Genomic DNA, 20987 nt, shown 5'->3' with positions numbered 1-20987 from the left:
AAAAATGAGGATGCGACTATCGACTTAGTACTTTTTTTTAAAACATATCGACTTAGTATTTGGTCATCAATTTATGATGGTCTCAGTATTTTTGCCAGAAGAGAAAGGTTTACTATTTCTCACCAATTGCCCCCCTCGTGCTCTTCGAGACCCCATTGTGGACAGTAGCCATTCAATTCCTTGGACTCTTTCAGACACCAATTGGAAAACCTTGCGCACTAATACGACTTTTAGCTTGATCTCACAATTGATACATTTACCCAAAAGTTGGGTATGATGGTAGGTAGAGTTCCCCAATTTATCTTATTCATTAGACGGCTTTCTCTAGTTCAACCAAGAAGAAAAGCAATGAAAGTCTTCAATTGTTCACTTGTTTTGTGTTGATCACACATTCTCACCTAAATTGCCCCATTATTGAAGTAGAGTGATTATCACACACCTCTTCCGCAATCCATTTTTTGTCTTCTTATTTGTAAATTTACATGATTAGCTTATCAGGAGTCGGTGATTGCTTCCAGTACATGGTACTGAATCATGAAATTCGTAAGCAAGACCTAAAAACACATGAGAGAGATTGAAAGCGCCAAGCGGTGGACGTGCTTGAGTGTGCTATCTTTATCAACCATTTAATGCATCAATTACTAGTGTTTAGTAACCTATTGTCATTTAGTTAATGGGTATTGGCCATAGAAACTTGCTAAGAATTAAGATCACTTGGTCCCTTCAGCATTTATGTTCGTATATATAGAGAGAAGTGTACGATTAGCTTATCAAGAGTTGGTTGTTACTTCTAGCACATTGTACTGAATCATAAAATCGTAAACAAGACCTGGTAGTACATGAGAGAGATTGAAAGTGCCAAGCTGTGGACGTGCTTGAGGGAATGGGATGGACTGTAGTGCACCTGTCGCACTACCCGTCTATCTCGATCCTAGCCGTTCTTTGTTCGATGAAAATCCGAGCCGTCCATTGCCGAGATGGACGACCAGATCCGCCGCATTACATGTGTAGCGCGGGGGTGGCACTACAGCACCCCCGGGTCTGTGCTTGAGTGTGCTATCTTTATCAACCATTTAATGCATCAATTAGTAGTACTTAGTAACCTATTGTCATGTTGTTAATGGGTATTGGCCATAGAAACTTGGTAAGAATTAAGATCACCTGATCCCTTTAGCGTCTATGTTTGTATATATATAGAGAGAAGTGTACGAAAGGTTGATAGAGAGAGCTTACAAACGTTTTGGTGTTGGTTGCTTTCAAGAACAAAACAAAAAACTAAGGCAGGATTAGGTTGTCAATTCTGAGGATGAAGACACTCCCATTAGAGTAATATGATGGTTATCGTCGACTACAATTACCGGGTTTGGACATGAAATTGTCGATGAGGTAATTATTTACACTTATATAGAGTGGTGAAGAGGACATTACAATATGCCAATTCCAAAGCAATTCGAAATTGCCAAACTTCTCTCAGGACACCTCGTCAATTTAGAAATTGAAAGGTTTGGATTGGATTGGGCGATATCATCGCAATAATGCTAGAACCACACAAATTCACACTCAACTCAATAAGGGGGAGGGGCAAGTGTGTTGTACGGCTGCAAACAAACCAAACTGCTCACAACTCGGCTTGTTTAGTAATCGAGCCGAGCTCGAGTTTGAGTTTTAGGATCGTTTAGTAAACAAGTCAACCTCATTACTCTAAAGCTTGGCTCGTTTGTTTAGGCTCAACACGTTTATAGAAGCTCATTAAGTAAATTAACCAAAACAAGCCGAATTCGAGCTCAAGTTTTAAATGACGATGACCCATCTGTTTTCCAAGCTGTTTTATCTAAGAAAACAGAATTTAAAGAGCTTGTTGTACATGCTCTGACCAAAGGAGAATCCTATATGCCAGAGGGAATGATATAAAGTTTCACCTGCTCTCCAGCATATACTGGGCACTAGCATCAGTTGTAGTAGAATGTACACTATAAAAGAAGAACTCGGCGAACCATAGAAATATACCCCAAGAAACAACACATGTTTCTATAACATCTACTGTTGATTCAGTATACAACCTCACAACATAAATCAGGTTAATACATAGGTAAAATTGAAGGGGGAAATCAAGAAAAAAAAAACACAACATGAAAACAGGAATATTGACCAAGACTACACTAGTGTGCTAATAACAAATCCACACCGTTCGGACCCATGAATCAGAAACTACTGTACCAGGTAGAATATACCAGGAAAGGGGTGGTAAAAAAAAGCCCGACAAGTATACTCCCCAGCTTGACAGGAATAACGAGATGGTATTGAAACAGAAAAAGTGTCCCTCAAGTTGAAGAAACAGGCTCCTCACCCTTTGAATCAGCATCAGTTTTCCCATGCTCAATTTCAGACTCCTCCTTGGCGTCAAGAGACCCACCATCTTTGGCTTTTTCTTCACTTTTCTTATCTTCCACGCTCAACTTCTCAAGCAGCCCAGCAGCAGCAGATGCATCTTTGTTTTCATCTTTCATTCGTTGAGATTCAGCTACCTCTTGAACCATTTCCATAAAGATTTTGCAATCTGGGGAAAATAGGTACGTATAAAGCTGAAATGTCTAAGCGAATAATCACCAATACCATCACAAAGAGCAATAGGAGTATAGGACTGCATGTAGGTATATTTAATACAACTGTCAGATCAAACTAACATACGATATGCTAATGCAGAAAAAACTCGAGGTTAGAACATGTAAAACATGCTAATCATGAATTCTGGCTTTTGTTCTTCAGTTCTAGATAAATAGGGAATGCCTATCATGTGCCATGAGTAAGTTAGCGCAAAATGAAAAAGACAATTGATGAGTATAAAGACCTACTACCAAAGACAACTGCCCTACTCGGGCACTCGGATGTCAACTCAGCCATAAATGGGCATAAAGCGAGGGTGACTAGGAAAAAGGAGGGGTCGTTAGCCCACCGCCCTAAAGGGTTCTCATGTGGTTTAGGACTTATCCTAACCGCTTTAATCCCTCCGGGTTTACCATATACCTCTCCTAAAAGGAGTGGGAATACCATAGCTATTGGCACGCGCACACAGAGATCAACCTTCTATACAATTATAGATTCCTAAACGAAGGGACCGATACCACTCCCTCCAACTTTCTAAAGAACTCTCTACTCACTCTCCAAGGTACAATACTGTTAATTCATCAGCTTAGAGTCTCTCCTAGCTTATATACCTACAAACTCGACTGACTTAGGCATCAGAGGGGTGCTGCCGACCAACAGTCCTTAATTTCCCTTCCAGGTCAGACGATCAAAGCATCCAAAACTGCTTCATCAATCGGTGCCATTTGAGGGAACACTTCTCAAATGCCAATACAACGAAGGTCAGAAGATTGGCAGTCATGGTACAGGAGCACCACATGATGGAGATCACTAGGATGGGAACCATTACCTCTGTAAGACGGCCATCTCGAAGTTGGCCGAGCACAATTCCAAGCACGACAGAACCAAGTTCAAACATTGAACCAAGGGAAGCAACAGCTCATACAAAAAAACCAAACCCTCGTAAAGCAATTCACAAAACCGCCTCCACCTCTGTTGTGCGGAAGCATTAACAATCTCAGAAACAGACATGATTAATTGCTTTGTAATTGAACAAACCACAGAAAAGAGAGAGAGAGAAAGAGCAATCACAGAGAACACAGAGATAGACGTGGTTCGGTAAGAGGGTTTCACTATACGGAAATAATCAGGGTGAGATCTCTCAGAGTTCCTCTCTTCGCCTCTCACAGAAAAGCTGCTGTGAATGCTATACAATAAGCAAAAATGACGTCCGTTTCTGAGTTTGTTAACGCTTCCACACAACAACCTCCACCACTGCCAATGAGGCATCGGCAGCAAATGGAGGCCAACAAAACGACCCAGAAGTTGTAAACAGCCAGAAGGCAAGCATGGTCAACAGGCAGGCCCAGGTTGTCCTTCCCCAAACTAGGAGACAGCTTGATCATCTCATGGAAAAGACAGTGTCTAATGTCAACCAAGATGACCAGATGAAAGCGCTAGAAGCTCAGCTAGATGGATTAGCTGAGTAGATGAAAGCCAAAGCACCAGCCCCATAGAGAAGTTGGTGCAAAAGACAGAACTGTTATTCACTCCAGAGGTTGTCATGAAAACTCTACCGGCAAGTTTTGAATGGTCAAAATTGAAAGCTTAGATGGGACCAAAGATCCCTTGGATCACATGGAGAAATATAAGTCTGTCATGCATCTCTAGCATGTCCCGAACGAAACCATGTGCCGAGCCTTCCCAACAACCCTAAAAAGGGTGGCCAAAACTTGGTTCAACAAACTGAAGCCCTGGAAGATTGAGATCTTCGAACAAGGACAGACTTTGTTGGTCAGAGATATAGAAGGCAAGCAACATACCTCTTGAACAGCAAATAGAACAAGTGGGGATTTCACAACAAGGTTCAATATGGGAGCCATGAAGGCAGCAGTCGTGGACGAGGCGTCAATAGATGCACACATGGTTGGCTATGGCGCAGACAATATCTATTCCCTCTCTCCCAGGAGCTGCCTGTAAGCATCGTAGAGTTGATTCTCAAGGCACAAAAACACATGAACGTTGAGGGACAATTTCAGTTCTCAGCGATGTTCTGGCAAAACAGGGAAGAGCAAACCAATGGGCAACAAGGAGGTGGTTATCTGGGAAGATAGACAAGAACGAGAAGAGAAAGATCAGAATAAACCTTGACAAGGAGGTGGCCACCCGAAAAATCGAAGGACAGACAAAAGGGAAAATACCCCTCCAAGGAGAGGAGGGTTACAAGAGAGACGGTTCAACACCACTATAATCCTATAATGGCTACGACCGAGCACATACTCAAACAGCTCCTGGACGATCTAGGCCTAAAATGGTCTAGAAAGCTACGGACGAATATAGACAAACGATTAGGTAACAAGTAATGCAAGTTCCACCATGATCATGTGAATGACGCAGACAACTGCATCAATCTAAAGGAGCAGAATAGCAGACAGTGGTTGATTCCTATGGATATCCAGAAGAACCTCGCCATGAGGAACTTACCAGCTGATTCACTATCCCGCTAGCAACAGGCGAGCTCTGTTGGAGACTTGAAGTTGTACCACTCCTCATTTCGAGCAAGATCTTTAGGCTCCATATCCTTGCAGCCATAGAAAGGGATCCCCAGTATAGCCCCCAAGGAAAGGCACTGTGAATACTTAACGAGAACCCTAGAGCATCTCACTAATAAGGCTCCATTGAGCATGGAGCCTCCTCATTCTATAATATGCTAGACCAAGAGCAAGGCTACTTTACAAAGTGGGGGATTGATATCATTGGGCTACTTCTGCTAGGCTAAGAGCATAACAAATATGCAATTGTTGCAATAGGTAATTTACGAAGTGAGTGGAAGCTGAGCCCATGGCGAAATTACCAAGGAAAAATTAATCAACTTCGTCTGGAGGTGCATAATCTGAACGTTCGCCCCACAAAGGAGCGACGTCGGCAAATAGTTTGACAACAAAAAATTTCAAGAGTTTTGCAACTCTAAATGAACATATGTTCACTATACATGCCAAGGCCATCCAAAAGCTAATGGGCAAGGAGAGGTAACCAACCGAACACTAGCTTCCAATGTGCTTTAGGGCTATCGGACAACTACAAGAAATCCACAAGGGAGACACCTTACTCTCTAGCCTTTGCGGTCGAGATCGTAATCTGAATAGATATCGGTCTTCTCAATCACCACACCACAATATTTGATGCCAGAGGTGAGTTAGACCTCTTTGAAGAAAAAAGAGAAGCTGTCAAGGAGCTTCCAAGTTGGAGCCTTGTCCTACACAAAGTTACTGCAGCAGGAGAGAGACGCAAACTTGACCCAAATTGGGAAGGTCCCTACAAAGTCTGACAACACCCAAGGCTTGGGTCCTATAGGCTGGAAACCTAAGGGGCAATGAACTCCCACACCCATGGAATGCCAAACATTTGAAGTACTACTATTAGATGGCAGTAGCATATTTAGCTAAGTTCAATTTTCCTTCTTAGTAGATCAGTCATTCGTATTCAGTTTTTTAGATCGATGATAAACTTGATACAAAACTTAATAAAGAGTTTGTTTCCAGAAAATCTTCTGTCATAAATTAAGCTGATAGGCTGACCAACAAGACTCCTCAACCTAATGATACAAAATATATCAAAACTCAAAACAATGCAAATTGGTTAAGTTTTATGGGACAAGAGTCCAAATAGCATGACTGACCAGTCGTAACTTGTATCACAGCTTATTTAAAACCAAACAAAATTGGCTAGGTTCCAAGGGACCAACAAGGACAACCAGTTAGACTGCTCGACCTTGGGCTGATGAAAAGTTCAACACTTGAAAAACAGAAAATTATAGTTGAACCGAAAATTGGATAATTCCTTAGGGACCCAAGTCCAACCAACAAGACTGCTCGGCCAAAAGCCAGGAATGGCTTAAAACTTAAAAAGTGAAAATGAGAAAAGCCTTAGAAGGACCAAAAAGGTCGACCTGCTATGCAAATAACTTAGCATTAAAGCCAAAGAAATTGGCCAAGTCCAAAAGGATCACACAACCAACCAGCAAGTGATGCAGACTTGATTGCTTGCATATACATGGGTAAGAATGAGAGACAAAGGGCAAAGTAAGAAAAACGATTGTAAATCGTTTTCTTACTATCGTTTACAATCGTTTTAATAGGAAAACGATTATGGTGGATTTTTCTAGAACCAAAATATACATGTTTGAAGTCCTCCAAAATATACATGTTTGAAGTCCTCCAAATCTTCACATATTTTCCATATGATAGGAAAGATTTGATCTGCTCACATATTTTTATAGGAAGTTTCTTTTCAATGCTGCTTGTTATGGCATGTTTCTAGAATTCTTTAGGAATCAATTAGGTCCAACGCATTTCTTATTTTTGGTAGTGTTTTCACTTGACTGGCAAGTAATGACTTTTGGTTATTTGTTTCCTAGTATGTTTCAGTCTTAATAGCCCTTTATTAAGCATTGTAAGCCTTAGGGAAAATCAGTTTCTGAGTATTAAGTTTTTCTTGAGAGTGTCCCTTGTTTCCTATAGTTTGGTAATCTTAGGATTCAAGAAACTTGTAGAAAAGTAGTCTTCGTTCGTGATGGCAGATTCTCATTTGGTTCACGTTTCTACGCTGTGTCAACAAGCCTGCTTGCCCTGCTTGCCTGAAACTCTAAAAATCGACTTAAATTCTTGACCATAGAAATTGGTTAAGGTCCAAGGGACTGACCAACAATACTGCTTGGTCCAAAAAAGTTCAAAGGTTTGAAACCCAAAAAAAATATAGTTTGGTACAGGTGGACCACAGAGGTCAACTAGCATGGTTATTTGGCCTAAACAAAACCTATTGTTAATAAAAGATAATTGATGAGAACTTTAGTTTCATTGATGTGTATTATTGTAACCCTAGCATGCCTTTATATAGTCTATACAACTTGGTAACCCAAAAACCTAGACCAATAAAGGAAGTACGCATAACAAGGAAATATTAATATTAAGCTAACCTAAACAGGAAACATAATATTGAAACCTAGAAAATATTATGTTAACACCCCCCTCAAACTCAAGTACTTGAGTTTGAAAAAGCCAAGAGAAACGAGGAGCAGCCAAGCTAAACCAAGAGCAGAGAAACCAGAAGCAGTCAGGCCAAGAGAAACCAAGAGAAGCCATGGAGAAAACTAGAACCAAAAACAGCAATGAGCAAGAAAGGCCATGACAGTAGAGATTTGAGGTGAAATCCGAGTGCCCGGCGACGGCAGCGAGGCTTAAGCCGCCCGCCTAAGAGTAAATATCCCACAGGCCTAGATCTTATGGCTCTGATCCCATGTTAAAGCATCCAACTCAAAACCAATTGAAAATGAGTGGAGAGGCTGCTCAGGCTCATATACTAGTTTTGGAGATTGTAATTAACCACTACGGGACAAGCTCTAACACTCTCCCACACGTGTAAAGATTGAGCTAGTTTTCCAGCTTATACACCTCTTACAAAGGCAGAAAGATAGACCCAGAGAGAAGAAGAATTGGTTCTCACATACTATTCACGTTAGAGACACACAAAAAGGAGAAAGGCTCTAACACTCCTCCGCACGTGTGACCCCAGACTCGCACGTGGAGATGTAAATAAATGATCCATAACATAGGAATTTTCAACTAAACAAGGTGCACTTGAGGCACAAACAACGAGGCAACCAATCAAGAGATTCTTATCCAAAAGCCTCCGAAAAGCTTAAGCTGTTAGAGAAGGGGGTAACTTTATTATTTATACCTTCAACACACCCCTCACGTGTAGCTAGGATCTCTTCCATAAGCAGGCTTAACACGTGCAATGGTGGAGCCAGGATTGTTAACCCGGGAGAGCCGGACGTGCAGTGGCAGAGCCAGGATTGTTAATCCGGGAGAGCCGGCTTTGTAGACGCATATTTTTTTATATTGGAACGTATACTTATTATATCATAAAGTTTTTATTTTCCAGTACATTACATTTGTACATTGAAATGATTCTACCCTAATACAGTTAAAGTAGGGAAAATTTCACGTAGGCACCTTACCTTTTACACAAATCACACACAAACACCTAACCTTTCTTAAATTTCATATAAACACCTGAGTTTTCTAAAAACTCATCAATTCAACACCAGACCTTTCTTAAATTTCATATAAACACTTTGAACTTTCTAAAAATTCATCAATTCAACACCTGCCGTCACCCCTTCGTCTAAAACCAAATGGAAAAAAAGTTAAGTGCTCCAATTTTATTTTTTTTTGAATCTGCGAAGATCTTATTTTTCTGATCATTTTATCCTAAAAAATCATAATTAATTTTTGACTCTTAAGGCTCTCGTTAGTTAGCCTGAGAGATATTTGATTTTACGACTTTCTTAGGGCTGACTAACGAGAGCTTTATAGTAAAAAATTAATTATGATTCTTTAGGATAAAATGATCAGAAAAATAAGATCTTCGCAGATTCAATCAAAAATAAAATTATGATTCTTTAGAATAAATAATCGGAGAAATAAGATCTTTGCACCGGTTTAAACGGATTAAAAATTTGAGCACTTAATTTTTCAATCATATTTTTTAATATATAAACGGTCTATACATGGTTGAAAAATTAATTGCTCAAATTTTCAATTCGTTTGAACCGATGTGAAGATCTCATTTCTCTGATCATTTTATTCTAAAGGGTCATAATTTTTTACTCTAAGGCTCTCGTTAGTTAGCCCTAAGAGATATTTGATTCTATGACTTTCTTAGAGCTGACTAATGAGAGCTTTAGAGTCAAAAATTAATTATGATTCTTTAAGATAAAATGATCAGAGAAATAAAATCTTCGCACCGGTTTAAACGGATTGAAAATTTAAGCACTTAATTTTTTAATCATATTTTTTAATATATAAACAGTCTATACATGCTTACAAAATTAATTGCTCTAATTTTCAATCCGTTTAAACCAGTGCGAAGATCTTATTTTTCTGATCATTTATCCTGAAGAATCATAATTAATTTTTGACTCTAAGGCTCTCGTTAGTTAGCCCTAAGAGATATTTGATTATACGACTTTCTTAGGACCGACTAACGAGAGCATTAGAGTCAAAATTAATTATGATTATTTAGAATAAAATGATCAAAAAATAAGATCTTCGCACTGATTCAAACAAATAAATAATTGGAGCACCTAATTTTTTTTCCGTTCGGCTTTAGACAGAGGGTGACGGCAGGTGTTGAATTGATGAGTTTTTAGAAAACTCAAGTGTTTATATGAAATTTAAAAAAGATCAGGTGTTGAATTGGTGAGTTTTTAAAAAGCTCACGTGTTTATATGAAATTTAAGAAAGATCAGGTGATTATGTGTGATTTGTGTAAAAGGTCGGGTGCTTATGTGAAATTTTCCCGTTAAAGTATACTAGTTTTGGAGGTTGTAACTAACCACTAAGGGACAAGCTCTAACACTCCCCCACACGTGTAAAGATTGAGCTAGTTTTCCAGCTTATACATCTCTTGCAAAGGCAGAAAGATAAGACCCAGAGAGAAGAAGAATTGGTTCTCAAATACTATTCACATTACAGACACAAAAAGGAGAAAGGCTCTAGCACGTATGACCCAGACTCGCACGTGGAGATGTAAATAAATAATCCATAACATAGGGATTTTCAACGAAACAAGGTGCGCTTGAGGCACAAACAACGAGGCAACCAATCGAAAGAGTCCTGTCCAAAAGCCTCTGAAAAGCTTAAGTTGTTAGAGAATAGGGCAACTTTATTATTTATACCTTCAACACACCCCCTCATGTGTAGCTAGGCTCTCTTCCATAAGCGGGCTTAACACGTGTAGTGGTGGAGCCAAGATTGTGAACTCGGGAGAGCCGGCTTTGTAGACGCATATTTTTTATTGGAACGTATACTTATTATATCATAAAGTTTTTATTTTCCAATACATTATATTTGTACATTGAAATGATTTTAGCCTAATGCAATTAAAGTATACCAATCATTTTGTATTTTTCCTTTAGGCTACTTCAACAGTTACGTGCTTATTTTTTATTTATGAAAGAAATTGAGAAATGAGAATGTAAAAAAATCGATTTTTTTATGCAGTTAAAGCATACAATCATTTTGTATTTTTCCTTTAGGCTACTTCAACAGTTACGTGCTTATTTTTTATTTATGAAAGAAATTGAGAAATGAGAATGTAAAAAAATCGATTTTTTTATCAAATCAAACCAAAATTATTAAGGTAATAAATAGGTATACATGCATGATTATCAATAATATTAAAAATCAGGTATATGCAAAATAAAATTTTTACAGCTCGGGGCGTTGGGGCCTAAGGGGGCCCCAACATAGCTTCGCCACTGAACACGTGTAAATATTTTAACATTAGGTAGGCAGGATCTATTGCCTGCACTAATACAATGTTAACTTGCCAGTAGTCAAGGGGCAACTTTATTATTTATACCTTCAACACATATCACGTGATTACGTCCCACAAAACTTCCATGTGCCAAAATGCCAATGACACCATGACATTTGAAGGATTGGAGGCGCATATCACCATCACAAATCCAAGATCTTCAAGATCAAGGCAAAAAAAAGCCATAAGCAAGCACAACACAAGACCGAAAGAAAGAAAGTCTAAAAGTTAAAAGGCGAAAGATTCAGACCCACAAATAAGAGAATCTCAAAGTTACAAACTTATTCTTTTCAATTGTCTCACGGGCCTTTTTTGCTCTACTTGTCCCTTCTCACTTCTCCTTAGCAACATGGCTTTGCTTTCCTTGGATGGCATCATCAACCACCCCAGCACCCTCCTCTTCTCCAGTCATCAAGGATGGAGGATCATCATCGACTTTAAATATCTTGAAGTCCACACCAGGGTATGTAGCCATAGCCCGACGACGAAAAGCCTCAAACCCTTCAAAGAAGTAGACGGTCATGGAATCAGTGAAGCCCTGAGACTTCTTGTATTCCAGGGCGCCTGCTTCCTTAGCTTTGGACTCTAAATTTCGAAGGCACAACATTTTATGCTTCAGGGCGACAATTTCCTTGTCTCGAGCCGAGACGACATCGGCATAACTTTGAAGTTGAACATCTTTGAGGTTTATGTCCTCTTTAAGTTGATTTTTCATAGTGCGTTGCTGGTCCACCTGTGACATTAGATCTTCCTTCTCAATTGTTGCCTTACGGACCATGTCCTCCATAGCAAGGGAATGGTTGAAATTAGTAAGGCAACGCGCAGTTGTGGCATACATATAAAGAGTAGCTTGGGACAAAGCAGAGTACAATTCAACCCAGTAAAATAGCTAAATTATGCATAAACAAGTAGCTAGATTATGCATAAACAAAGGTAAAGATGTGTATACCTCGCCAAGAGAGGCCAAACATTTCTCATAGAGCTCCTTATCAGGGAGCTCGTCCAACTTCCTCATGTCAGCCTGAGAATTAGAGAGGCGATTGTCAGACTCTTTAGGGTCAACCTTGATGGAGGGCTCTTCAATGTTCAGAGGCTTCTTGCCAGCAGACTTAGAGAGGAAAGCAGCAGTGTCGATTGCTTCCTTGGGGTTCATCCCCTCATCAGCCCTTGGCATTTCAAAGATGACGACCCCCAGGTCATCGGTCCCCTTAGCCTCTCCCCCGAGCTTCTGCTTCTTCCTGGCAAGCTCACCCTCTAATATGGCTCCTCGATCAGCCCTCAACTTCGCCAACAACTCCTTGTTCACCTTCATTCTTGTGTGTCCTTCTGCCTCATAAGCTAAAAGAATGAAGAGCAAGAGGCTAAGGACCGAGAAAAGAAACGGACAAACAAACAAATTACCTCTTTTTAATTTAAGAGCCTCACGCGTACGTTCAAGACCGAGCAAAGGCTTGGCCAAGGACTCAGCTGTAGCAAGGTAGTCAAATTGGTGAAAGGTATGCTCTTCCCCGTCCTTAAAATGCAGCCCTTGGTTCTTGGTAATTGCAAACTTAGCCTTACCTATAGCCAAAAGAACGCAAGTTATTCAACAGATGGTCACACTACGGAGTCATGGACTAGGCTACCCCCACATTGAGAGAATGCAAGACGTAGTGTCAACATCTTCCCAAGCAGAGATCTCCAAAGAAAATTGTCTTCCCATCTCTTTACTAAGGAAGGATTGCCATCGACTAGTTCTATTTGTTGAATTGGTGTGGTGGTAGCGTAAAAACTCCTCTTCGGCAAGAAGGAGCTTCCCGTCATTGGTAACGGCCCACAGAACTAAAAACCGACATCAAGAATTTGGGGCCATTGGCTTAGCACTAGGTTAAAATGGCCAAGAATCTCCCTAATTGCCTAAAGAAACGGGAGTCGAAGACTACTTTCTAAAGAAACATTGTAAATGCAAATCGCTCCGGGCAGATGACAACAAGCCGTTTCACTCTCCAAAGGAGCTTGAAGGACTATGGTTTCAAGAATTTGCTATTCGCCCTAGTAGCCTTAAGGTCAACAATGGTAATGGATGAAGAAATGTTCTTGCCCTCCAACGTTATCTTGGCTACAGAGGCCCGAGAAGAACCACCATCCAAAGGACATCTTGTCGAGTTGGTGGTAGTGTAAAAACTCCTATTTAGTCAGAAAGAGCTTCTCATCATCAGTCATAGCCCACAGAACTAAAAACCAATCAAGAGACTCCAAGAATTTGTGAACCATTGGCTTAGCGCTAGGTTAAAACCGCCAAGAATCTTCCTCATTGGCTAAAGAAACGGGATTCGAAGATCACCTTCTAAACCAGCCTTGCAAATGCAAATCCCTTCAGGCATGTGACAACTAGTCGTTTACTAAGGTTTCAGGATTTTGGTATTTGCCCTAATAGACTCAAGGTCAGCATTGGTAATGAACAAAGAAATGTTCTTGGCCTCTAACGTTATCTTGGGTAAAGGGGCCCTAGACTAATGCAAAGGAGAGGGAAGTATAGGGCAAGAATACTGGGGCTGCCACACCCTAGATTGATGAACAAGCCTATAACCCTCTTTCTTTGACACTGAGGTGATGAAAGAGGAGCTCCAGAAAACTGAATCGCAGACGATTGACTTCTCATTGTATCGGCAACAATCAGGTCAGGCACTGTTGGTGCTATATATCAGAAAAGGTCCCCAAAAATCTTATCCTGAACAAATGGGGAGGGAGCAAATTTCCTAAAAAAGGTTTAACAAAAATGATTAATAACGTTGTAGTAGAGTCCATGAAAGATAAAATCATCAGGAACCCTATCCCAATAGAGGCCTTGTCAAAGTCTACCGATATGTTTAAGGAAACCAAACTGGCCGAAAGACCAAGAAGATTAGAGGAGGGGAAGGGAAGGGAAGGGTGAGCATACCTAAAGGGCGATTAGGAATCGACGAACGATCAGAGGATTGGCAAGTTTGCCGAAATGAGTTGAAGAAATCACCAGAGAATGGGGAAGTTAAGAGAGAAGTGCAAAATGGGGGAGACAAAATGATTAGCCTCCCCAGGTTTGATCTTGACCGTCCCCTCCAAAGACACATCCAACAGATAGGATAAGGGCTGCATCGCATCCCATTTAACATGTCCATGAAAATCGAAGAGGTAACTTTTGGTCTCAAAATTCCAATTATTCCCTCCACCTCTTTCTATCCGAACTCGGGGATAGGGTAGTACCAGATGAGAATAAAGACCGAATACTAAAGACAACAGCTTTGCTTGGGCACCCAAATGTCAACTCAGAGGTAAATTGGCTAAAAAAGGGCGACAAGGAAAAGAATGGGGTTGTTAGCCCACCACCCTAAGGGAATGACTACACGTCCTTGACACAATAGGACTACCTCTCCTAAGCTTGTATGGTTTGATGTAATTTTATGACCAATGAAAGGCAGATAATAGTGTTGGCCAGAGCATATAGTTGCTTGTTTCACGATTTGGATAAGGTGCAGTGAGTAGGTACAAGATGCCATGGGAGAGCCATGTGTTGGAAAGACTGACTACTAGAAAGTAAAAGTCTATTTGACAAACAAGCACCTTTATGAGCTTTCCTATCCAGCCTCCAAACTAATCCTCCTGAGTGAGGAGTCATGATTCGCTCAAGTGTCCTCTGACCATGCACTATTGGTGCATCATGATGCCTTTTGCATACTATGTAAATTGGGAAGAGAACTCGCGATGGGCTGCTTAGTTGAGACTGCATGGGATAGTTAGTGCAATGTCAATGAGAGCATCTGCTCAACTAGATAGAGAAACACAGAGGAAGTCATTCACCGGGCAAAGAGATTCAAATCACGACAGAAAGAGCAACTGCTTGTTCAAAGATTCCTTGGCCACACAAAGGGAGTCCATAAATTTTCTGGGACATGCCTTGTCCTAGAGTAACTAAGCTTAAAGTAAGGGCATGTATATGCATGCTTGCCTTAACTAACAAAGAATGGCTCTTGAGGAGAGCACGCGGATTGTGCCATTGATCTGCATGTCGTGTCACCTCACAAGGCTAATTCGTTGATTTAGATTCACAAGAGATCCTGAAGTAGAGATGCTAGGGCATCGCCTACGGACTAGCTGAACACACGAAACTAAGTATCAACCACATCAATGAACCAATGACCCAATTCCAAAGCCAGGTATTAGATTACTAGGTTGCTATGACAATCTAATTGACATAAAAACCATAAGCAGTAGCAAGGATTGAAGTCAGCAGTCGCCAATGGATTCTAGACTTCAGTTCAATATTCAGGATCTGATCTAATTATTTTTTCTTTCTCCAAAAGGCCAACAAAGTACTAAAAATGTACATAATCCTAACAGTTACACTGAATGTAACATAAAAAATTCAATGAATCTAATTTCGTCACAATTTGGACTCGTGATTCATAGTATTAGAACATACACGACACTCAAAATATTGAATCCTGAAAAGTGAATATCAAATTACAGATACATTTTAGGAAGTATTGGGAGAAGTATCCCAAGATTCCCAAGAGCATTGGTACTCCTACTCCCCTTCTACACGTATACGCGTACACTATCAACCAACAGATCATTACAGTGCAAAAGGAAGAGGAGGAATTGAGATTAATCAACTTACTGTCAATCGAGCCAAACCTAATGCAAAAGAATTCATCCTTCCGTTCACCATCAGAGAAATCAGCCGCGTGCCAGACGCAAGCCTTGTCGTTTCCAGCATATTCCTGAACTGACATGGTCGGACCAACTGGAAAACAAAATCACGCAAACACCAAAGTTTAAACCAGAAATATGCATCCAAGAAAATCCACAATAGAAATTGGACAAAAAACAACAATGATTCTGCCAACCACAGCCCGCCACGCAATGAATAATGAACACAAAATGCCAAGAAAATAGAGTTTCGATGCACTTTAACATATATCTATACAGCATTTACAGATATCGATGCACTTTTTTCAAGTCACCCACTGTCCGTAAGGCTGTGATTAGCATCCGAAAAACAAAGGCAACAAACCGAGATGGTTAGCGCAGATCTTGAGGGTCTTCGATTGCCGCATAACGAGACGGACTTTTCCGTTTCCCTTGTGCTTCAAAAGCTTCACCGTACCAACGCCTCTCTCCTTCCACTGATTCCCTTCCTTATCGAATCGATAAAGCTTGGCTTTCCTGAAAAAAATTATCCACAGAAAAGAAACAAAATCAAATCGTAACGTTGTAGCAACTGCGTGTAATACAGAAACCCTAGAGATCGATGTGTGTGCGTGAGAGAGAGAAAGTACAGATCGAGAATGGCGTCTTCTTCTTCTTCGCCGGTGGTGACGGCGACCTCCTGTAACTTCACGAGCGGGGTGACCTGCGCCCCGGTGTCTTCGTCTTCGCCCGCGGTGGCTTCTTCCGCGTCTCTGTGGTCTGGATCGGTGGTTGCCATCGACGAGACGAGTTAGGGTTCAGTTGGAAGTTGAGACTGTGTGTAGTGCGCGTTCGAGTCGGGGAGTGAGAGATAGGTTGCGGGGCAAGAAAAGAAGAGATCATGGAAAGAAAATACGTTGGGTGGATTTAGTAGATTTCTAAGGTGGCGTTGTTTTGGTAACTTTAAGTATTTTAATTTTGGTTGGTAGTGAGTGGAGAAAGAATATGATAATGATTGAAGAGAATGGTAATACTCCTTCCGTCTCAAAATGTTTGTTCGGTCCGCAAAACGGGGTGTTAAAAATAATACAATTTTTGCAAGAAAAAATTAAAATTTTTTTAACAACTTACTAGATATCAATGAGTATTTTTAATTTGTGAAAAAAGTTTGAATTTTTTCTTGAAAAAATTGCATTATTTTTATCACTCCGTTTTACGGATCGGACAATCATTTTGGGACGGAGGGAATAAATAGAAGACCCTCCCACCAAATATTAAACGCGTTGCTCTCTCTCTCTCTCTACCTTTCCCAGAGAAACCCCGATAAACCCCCCCTCTTTTTGATCTGATCTTTCCGGGGGAGGGGGCCACCGCCTCCTCTCTCCCCTCCCCCGAGCTCCACCTCCCCCTATCCCTCCTCTCCATCTTTTCTCCCCCACTCCCTTCTCTGGGTTTGTTTTCAGATTTCTTCCGTTTTTGGTTTTGGTTCGAGTGCTGCTGAGTTCGATTCCTGACTCCGGCCGGCGGCTTATGAGGCTAGTTTGGTCCGGGCTCCTCCTCGACCTCAAGATCTGGTGGCGGGTCTGACGATTCAGTGGGCGTCGGTGGTGGGCTGCGAATAACGGCAAGGTGGGGGGCGGCATTGAGATTTAGTTATTTTGTTTTTTTTCTTTCTTTGTCTTTCTTTTTCCGGCCGTTTGACTTGGATTCTATCAGCTGATTTGGGTTTCCCCCAAATCAGTCCGGTTTGGTACCAGTTTGGGTTCCCTAAATCTGGTGAGGAAGAGGTGGTGGGCGAATAATCAGCGTCTTTTGAGGATCGTCCGAGTTTGGGGTTATTTGGGGTTGTTGGTGGGTTGTGGTTTGTCCGGGTGCTGTTGTTGGTGGGTTGTGGTTTGTCCGGGTGCTGTTGTCGGTGAGGGGTCTGCTCTGACCTTTGTTCCGGTGAACAACTCTCGCCGTCCAGATTTCATATGCGCTTATTGGGTTTGAGTTGGGGTCCGGTCCGTTTGGATTCTCTACGATCTAGGCCTTGATTGGTTCTCATCTGGCGAGTTCGCCGGTCTTGCTTTGCAAGGGGTGCCTGTGTCAAAGTCTAGATAGTTTTGACTCATTCTTGTATTTTTTGATGAAATCTGTATTGCCTTCGGGCATTGTTATGAAATGAATTGACTGTGTTTCAACAAAAAAAAAAAAAAAGAATGGTAATAAATAGAGAGAAATATAGAGAGATAAATAAAATTAATAATTTGAAAAATAGGTTAATGATTGGAGAAAAATGTAGGGTAATAATTGAAAAACAAAATTAAAACAAAGTAAAGTATCAAAACGAACAAGGCCTAATAGTCCGGAAGTGGGTATTTTTCACATCGAATCTCGTAACGTCTAAATGGGTATTTTTTTTCCCTATTTTTTTCAAAAAAAAATGGATGACACTAATCCACACAAATAATGCCGGTTAATTTGTTAAATAAAAAATTTAGAATTCTTATAAAAAATCAACTCAATCGAATATATTGGTAAGGATTTGATCAGTTATTTGTTCAATTTTGAGCGGAGAATTAACTCTTAGTTATCAAAAAAATTCTCAAATTTTGCAATGCTATTTAAAAAAGTATTGATTGTTATTTATTCATACTTTTATTTAAGTAGTATTTCTAAGCATAAATTCGAATAAAGGCTGCATTAGTATTACAGGAATGAATGTAAATGGTAAAAAAGTGTTAGTTATTAGAATTCTAGCCTCTACTGACTTGAATAGAAATAAATTTGAGTTAAATAGAAACATAAGTTCAAAATATTGTTTACTTGTGGATTTGAATAAAACTCTAAGAAAGAAAGTGACAATAAATGAAAATCTGCGGCACATCACTCTTCTTTATTTTTAATTAGGCCCCGTTCCAGAACGGCTTTTAAGTTCTTATTTTTTAAGAAGGTAATTTCAAGCTAAAAAATTATAGGCTTATTGAAATCTAAAAATATGCAACATGGATCTTGTTTGATAGATCTCATTGAGATCTTTAATACGATGCAAAAAAAATTGAAAAATTATTTTTCATTTACATTATTTTTGAGTTTGAAAATGTGAAATAAGTACTTATTTTTTAAGAAGGTGTTCTGGAACGGGGAATGTGACACTAAGGAAACATATTGTAAAACCAAAACAAAACCAAGAAAAAACACACAAATTGGGCCCCATACAAAGAAGAGAAAGAAAGTGACAATAAATGAAAATCTGCGGCACATCACTCTTCTTTATTTTTAATTAATGTGACACTAAGGAAACATATTGTAAAACCAAAACAAAACCAAGAAAAAACACACAAATTGGGCCCCATACAAAGAAGTGATACACTCGTTATTCTTTCCAAGAAAAACCCATTATTATCCCCATCCTACAAAACCCTCTTCGAAATTTCACTAGTTATTAGCCTTCTTTATGAAATCCATGAAGAAATCAAAGGTCTTTTTCAGATCAGGGAGAGTCTTGGACACGCTCTCTGCTTCCATGCACTTGTGGGCCCAAGCAACAAGTTTAGGGCACTCTTTCACCATAAGGAAGCTGCCACAATGCTCAAGGGCAGGAAACCAAGTGTAGAATGGGATCAGGGCCACGTCCACAAACCCTAGAGTTTCACCACCAAAGTAGGGCTTTTGTCCAAGCTCTCCTTCCATCAGCTTAAAGCACTCCAAAAGCTCCTTCTTTGCAGCTTCTTGGGCTTCACCTGTGGATGACCATACTTGCTTCCCAAGGCTGTACACCTGTAGAATAATTATCTCAAACCATATAAAAAGTCGTCTATAGTGCGCATGCAAATGTGAGTATGCAGACATATATAAGTGCTTTCTTATGAGTTTAGAGGAAAATCAATACGTGGCTTGTGTTTAAATAAACGTTCTTGTACAGCATATGGTGCGATACACAATACTTTTTCTTGTTAGAACAGATTATAGGGTTGAAGAATGGGTACGTGTCCTATTTCGACAACCTTGATATATGGATGTATCAATGTATACAACCCCAAGGGGTTCAGCAAGTGTAAATAATTGTCTTTCATGAGATTTCCGAGTTTGAATTATTACACAGAGGCTAAATTAATATTTCAAATTTGGGGCTCCTGGAGGGTTTGTCCAATCGTTTCCAAATTTGGGGCTCCTAGAGGGTTTGTCTGATCGTTAGCTTAAGAGTTCTAGAATTAATTGATGTGCGCGCAAATTGGTCCGGACATCTGCTTATCTAAAAAAAAAAGGTGTATCAATGTATATATACGACTCACCTTCTTGTCCACAAAATCAGCCCAAAACCTGGCTTGAGCTCTCTGGTAAGGATCAGAAGGCAACAGAGGAGATTTCTGATTCCACACCTCATCAATGTACTGAACTATAATCAGTGACTCACAAACCGGTTTCCCATTGTGTATCAAAACAGGGATTTGCTTCTTAACGGGGTTCATTAGGAGGAGTAATGGACTCTTATCGCTCAAATTCTCTTCCTTATACTCATACTCTATCCCTTTCTGGGCCAAGGCTATTCTGACCCTGATCCCAAAAGGGCTTATCCATGAATCCAGTAGAGTGATTTTTTTATCTGCCATTTGGAGAATAGGAAGAAAACTGAAAAGGGTATTTTGGGAAGTCGCTCGTTTGTTGCTGTTATGGGATTGTAAGGGTTTGTTTGGAGTGTGTGTGTATTTATAGGGGAATTCTGATTGGTGACATTTGCAAGTACGTTTGTGAATTTTTCTGGATCTTTCGGAGGTTTTGGTCATTGCGTGCGTACGTAGTTTGACTGAGACCATCATTTGGACTTTGGACTTCCTTCTTTGACCCTTGTTCTACTTCTCTACAAGTTAGATTCTTTTTTTTTTTTTCCGACCAGTTTAATTTAAATCATTTCGACCATGTTCGGTTTGGATTTTGAGTGAGGTTTTAAAGTGTAATGAATGGAGAAAGATAGATAGAGAAAATTTATTAAAAACTATGCGCATAAATATTTTTTAGTCTCCTAAACGAACAAGCCCAAATCTTGATTCTGGCGATGATATAAAATAGGAAAAATATTTGGTACTACGTAACTTCCTCTTTTCATTTTTTTTTTAATAAACGGATGTCCGGGCCTTGTGTGCATTTCGACTAATTTCGAAACTCTGAAGTTAACGATCGAGTAAACCCTCCTGTAGCCCCAAGACTTGAAATGCATCTTCGTAAAATTCGAACATGCGATCTCATAAAGGACATGCACTTATTATATTTCTCATGCTAACTTAGCCAAACCCTTTGATGTTCCCCTTGTTAGGATGGGTGGTTGTATGTTCCCATTTTGCGGAATACCCACAAAACATTAGAAGCACATACCAAATTAAAAGTTGGATATT

The 20987-nt window shown here is 40.1% G+C and overlaps 2 protein-coding genes across 6 annotated transcripts; both read right to left on the bottom strand.

The window, feature by feature from the left end:
- Positions 1-2004: 2004 nt before the first annotated feature.
- LOC131322148 (ran-binding protein 1 homolog b) lies at positions 2005-16552 on the bottom strand. 5 transcript variants are annotated; one of them, XM_058353357.1, is made up of 6 exons: positions 16263-16544; positions 15998-16149; positions 15602-15727; positions 12367-12525; positions 11915-12303; positions 2005-2557 (listed from the first exon to the last, which is right to left on the bottom strand). In XM_058353357.1, exons 1-6 carry the CDS (start codon positions 16409-16411, stop codon positions 2522-2524), a joined length of 1011 nt encoding a protein of 336 aa, XP_058209340.1. In that variant the 5' UTR covers positions 16412-16544; the 3' UTR covers positions 2005-2521. The 5 variants fall into 5 exon arrangements, with proteins under 5 accessions (XP_058209340.1, XP_058209358.1, XP_058209369.1 ...); XM_058353375.1 differs by having other exon boundaries at positions 11915-12291; XM_058353386.1 differs by having other exon boundaries at positions 12397-12525.
- A 2301-nt stretch (positions 16553-18853) lies between these two features.
- Positions 18854-20263, bottom strand: LOC131322167 (probable glutathione S-transferase parA). Its single transcript, XM_058353406.1, has 2 exons — positions 19890-20263; positions 18854-19374 (listed from the first exon to the last, which is right to left on the bottom strand). The coding sequence occupies exons 1-2, from the start codon at positions 20205-20207 to the stop codon at positions 19033-19035; spliced, it is 660 nt and encodes a 219-aa protein (XP_058209389.1). The 5' UTR covers positions 20208-20263; the 3' UTR covers positions 18854-19032.
- Between the last annotated feature and the right edge of the window lie 724 nt (positions 20264-20987).

This window comes from Rhododendron vialii, chromosome 1a, assembly GCF_030253575.1.
Source record: "Rhododendron vialii isolate Sample 1 chromosome 1a, ASM3025357v1".
NCBI lineage: Eukaryota > Viridiplantae > Streptophyta > Magnoliopsida > Ericales > Ericaceae > Rhododendron > Rhododendron vialii.
The sequence above is the reverse complement of the archived record's forward strand: the minus strand, read 5'-3'. Positions and strand labels throughout refer to the sequence as shown.

What these genes read in the sequence shown, in the direction of transcription:
- LOC131322148 (XM_058353357.1), bottom strand. Translation starts at nt 16,411, where the DNA reads ATGGCAACCACCGATCCAGACCACAGAGACGCGGAAGAAGCCACCGCG. An exon ending in GATCTGCGCTAACCATCTCG is followed by an intron (nt 15,728 to 15,997) that starts GTTTGTTGCCTT and finishes TTTGTTTTCCAG; the next exon opens with TTGGTCCGACCATGTCAGTT. An exon ending in GTTTGGCCTCTCTTGGCGAG is followed by an intron (nt 2,558 to 11,914) that starts GTATACACATCT and finishes TATTTTCCCCAG; the next exon opens with ATTGCAAAATCTTTATGGAA.
- LOC131322167 (XM_058353406.1), bottom strand. Translation starts at nt 20,207, where the DNA reads ATGGCAGATAAAAAAATCACTCTACTGGATTCATGGATAAGCCCTTTT. An exon ending in CTGATTTTGTGGACAAGAAG is followed by an intron (nt 19,375 to 19,889) that starts GTGAGTCGTATA and finishes ATTATTCTACAG; the next exon opens with GTGTACAGCCTTGGGAAGCA.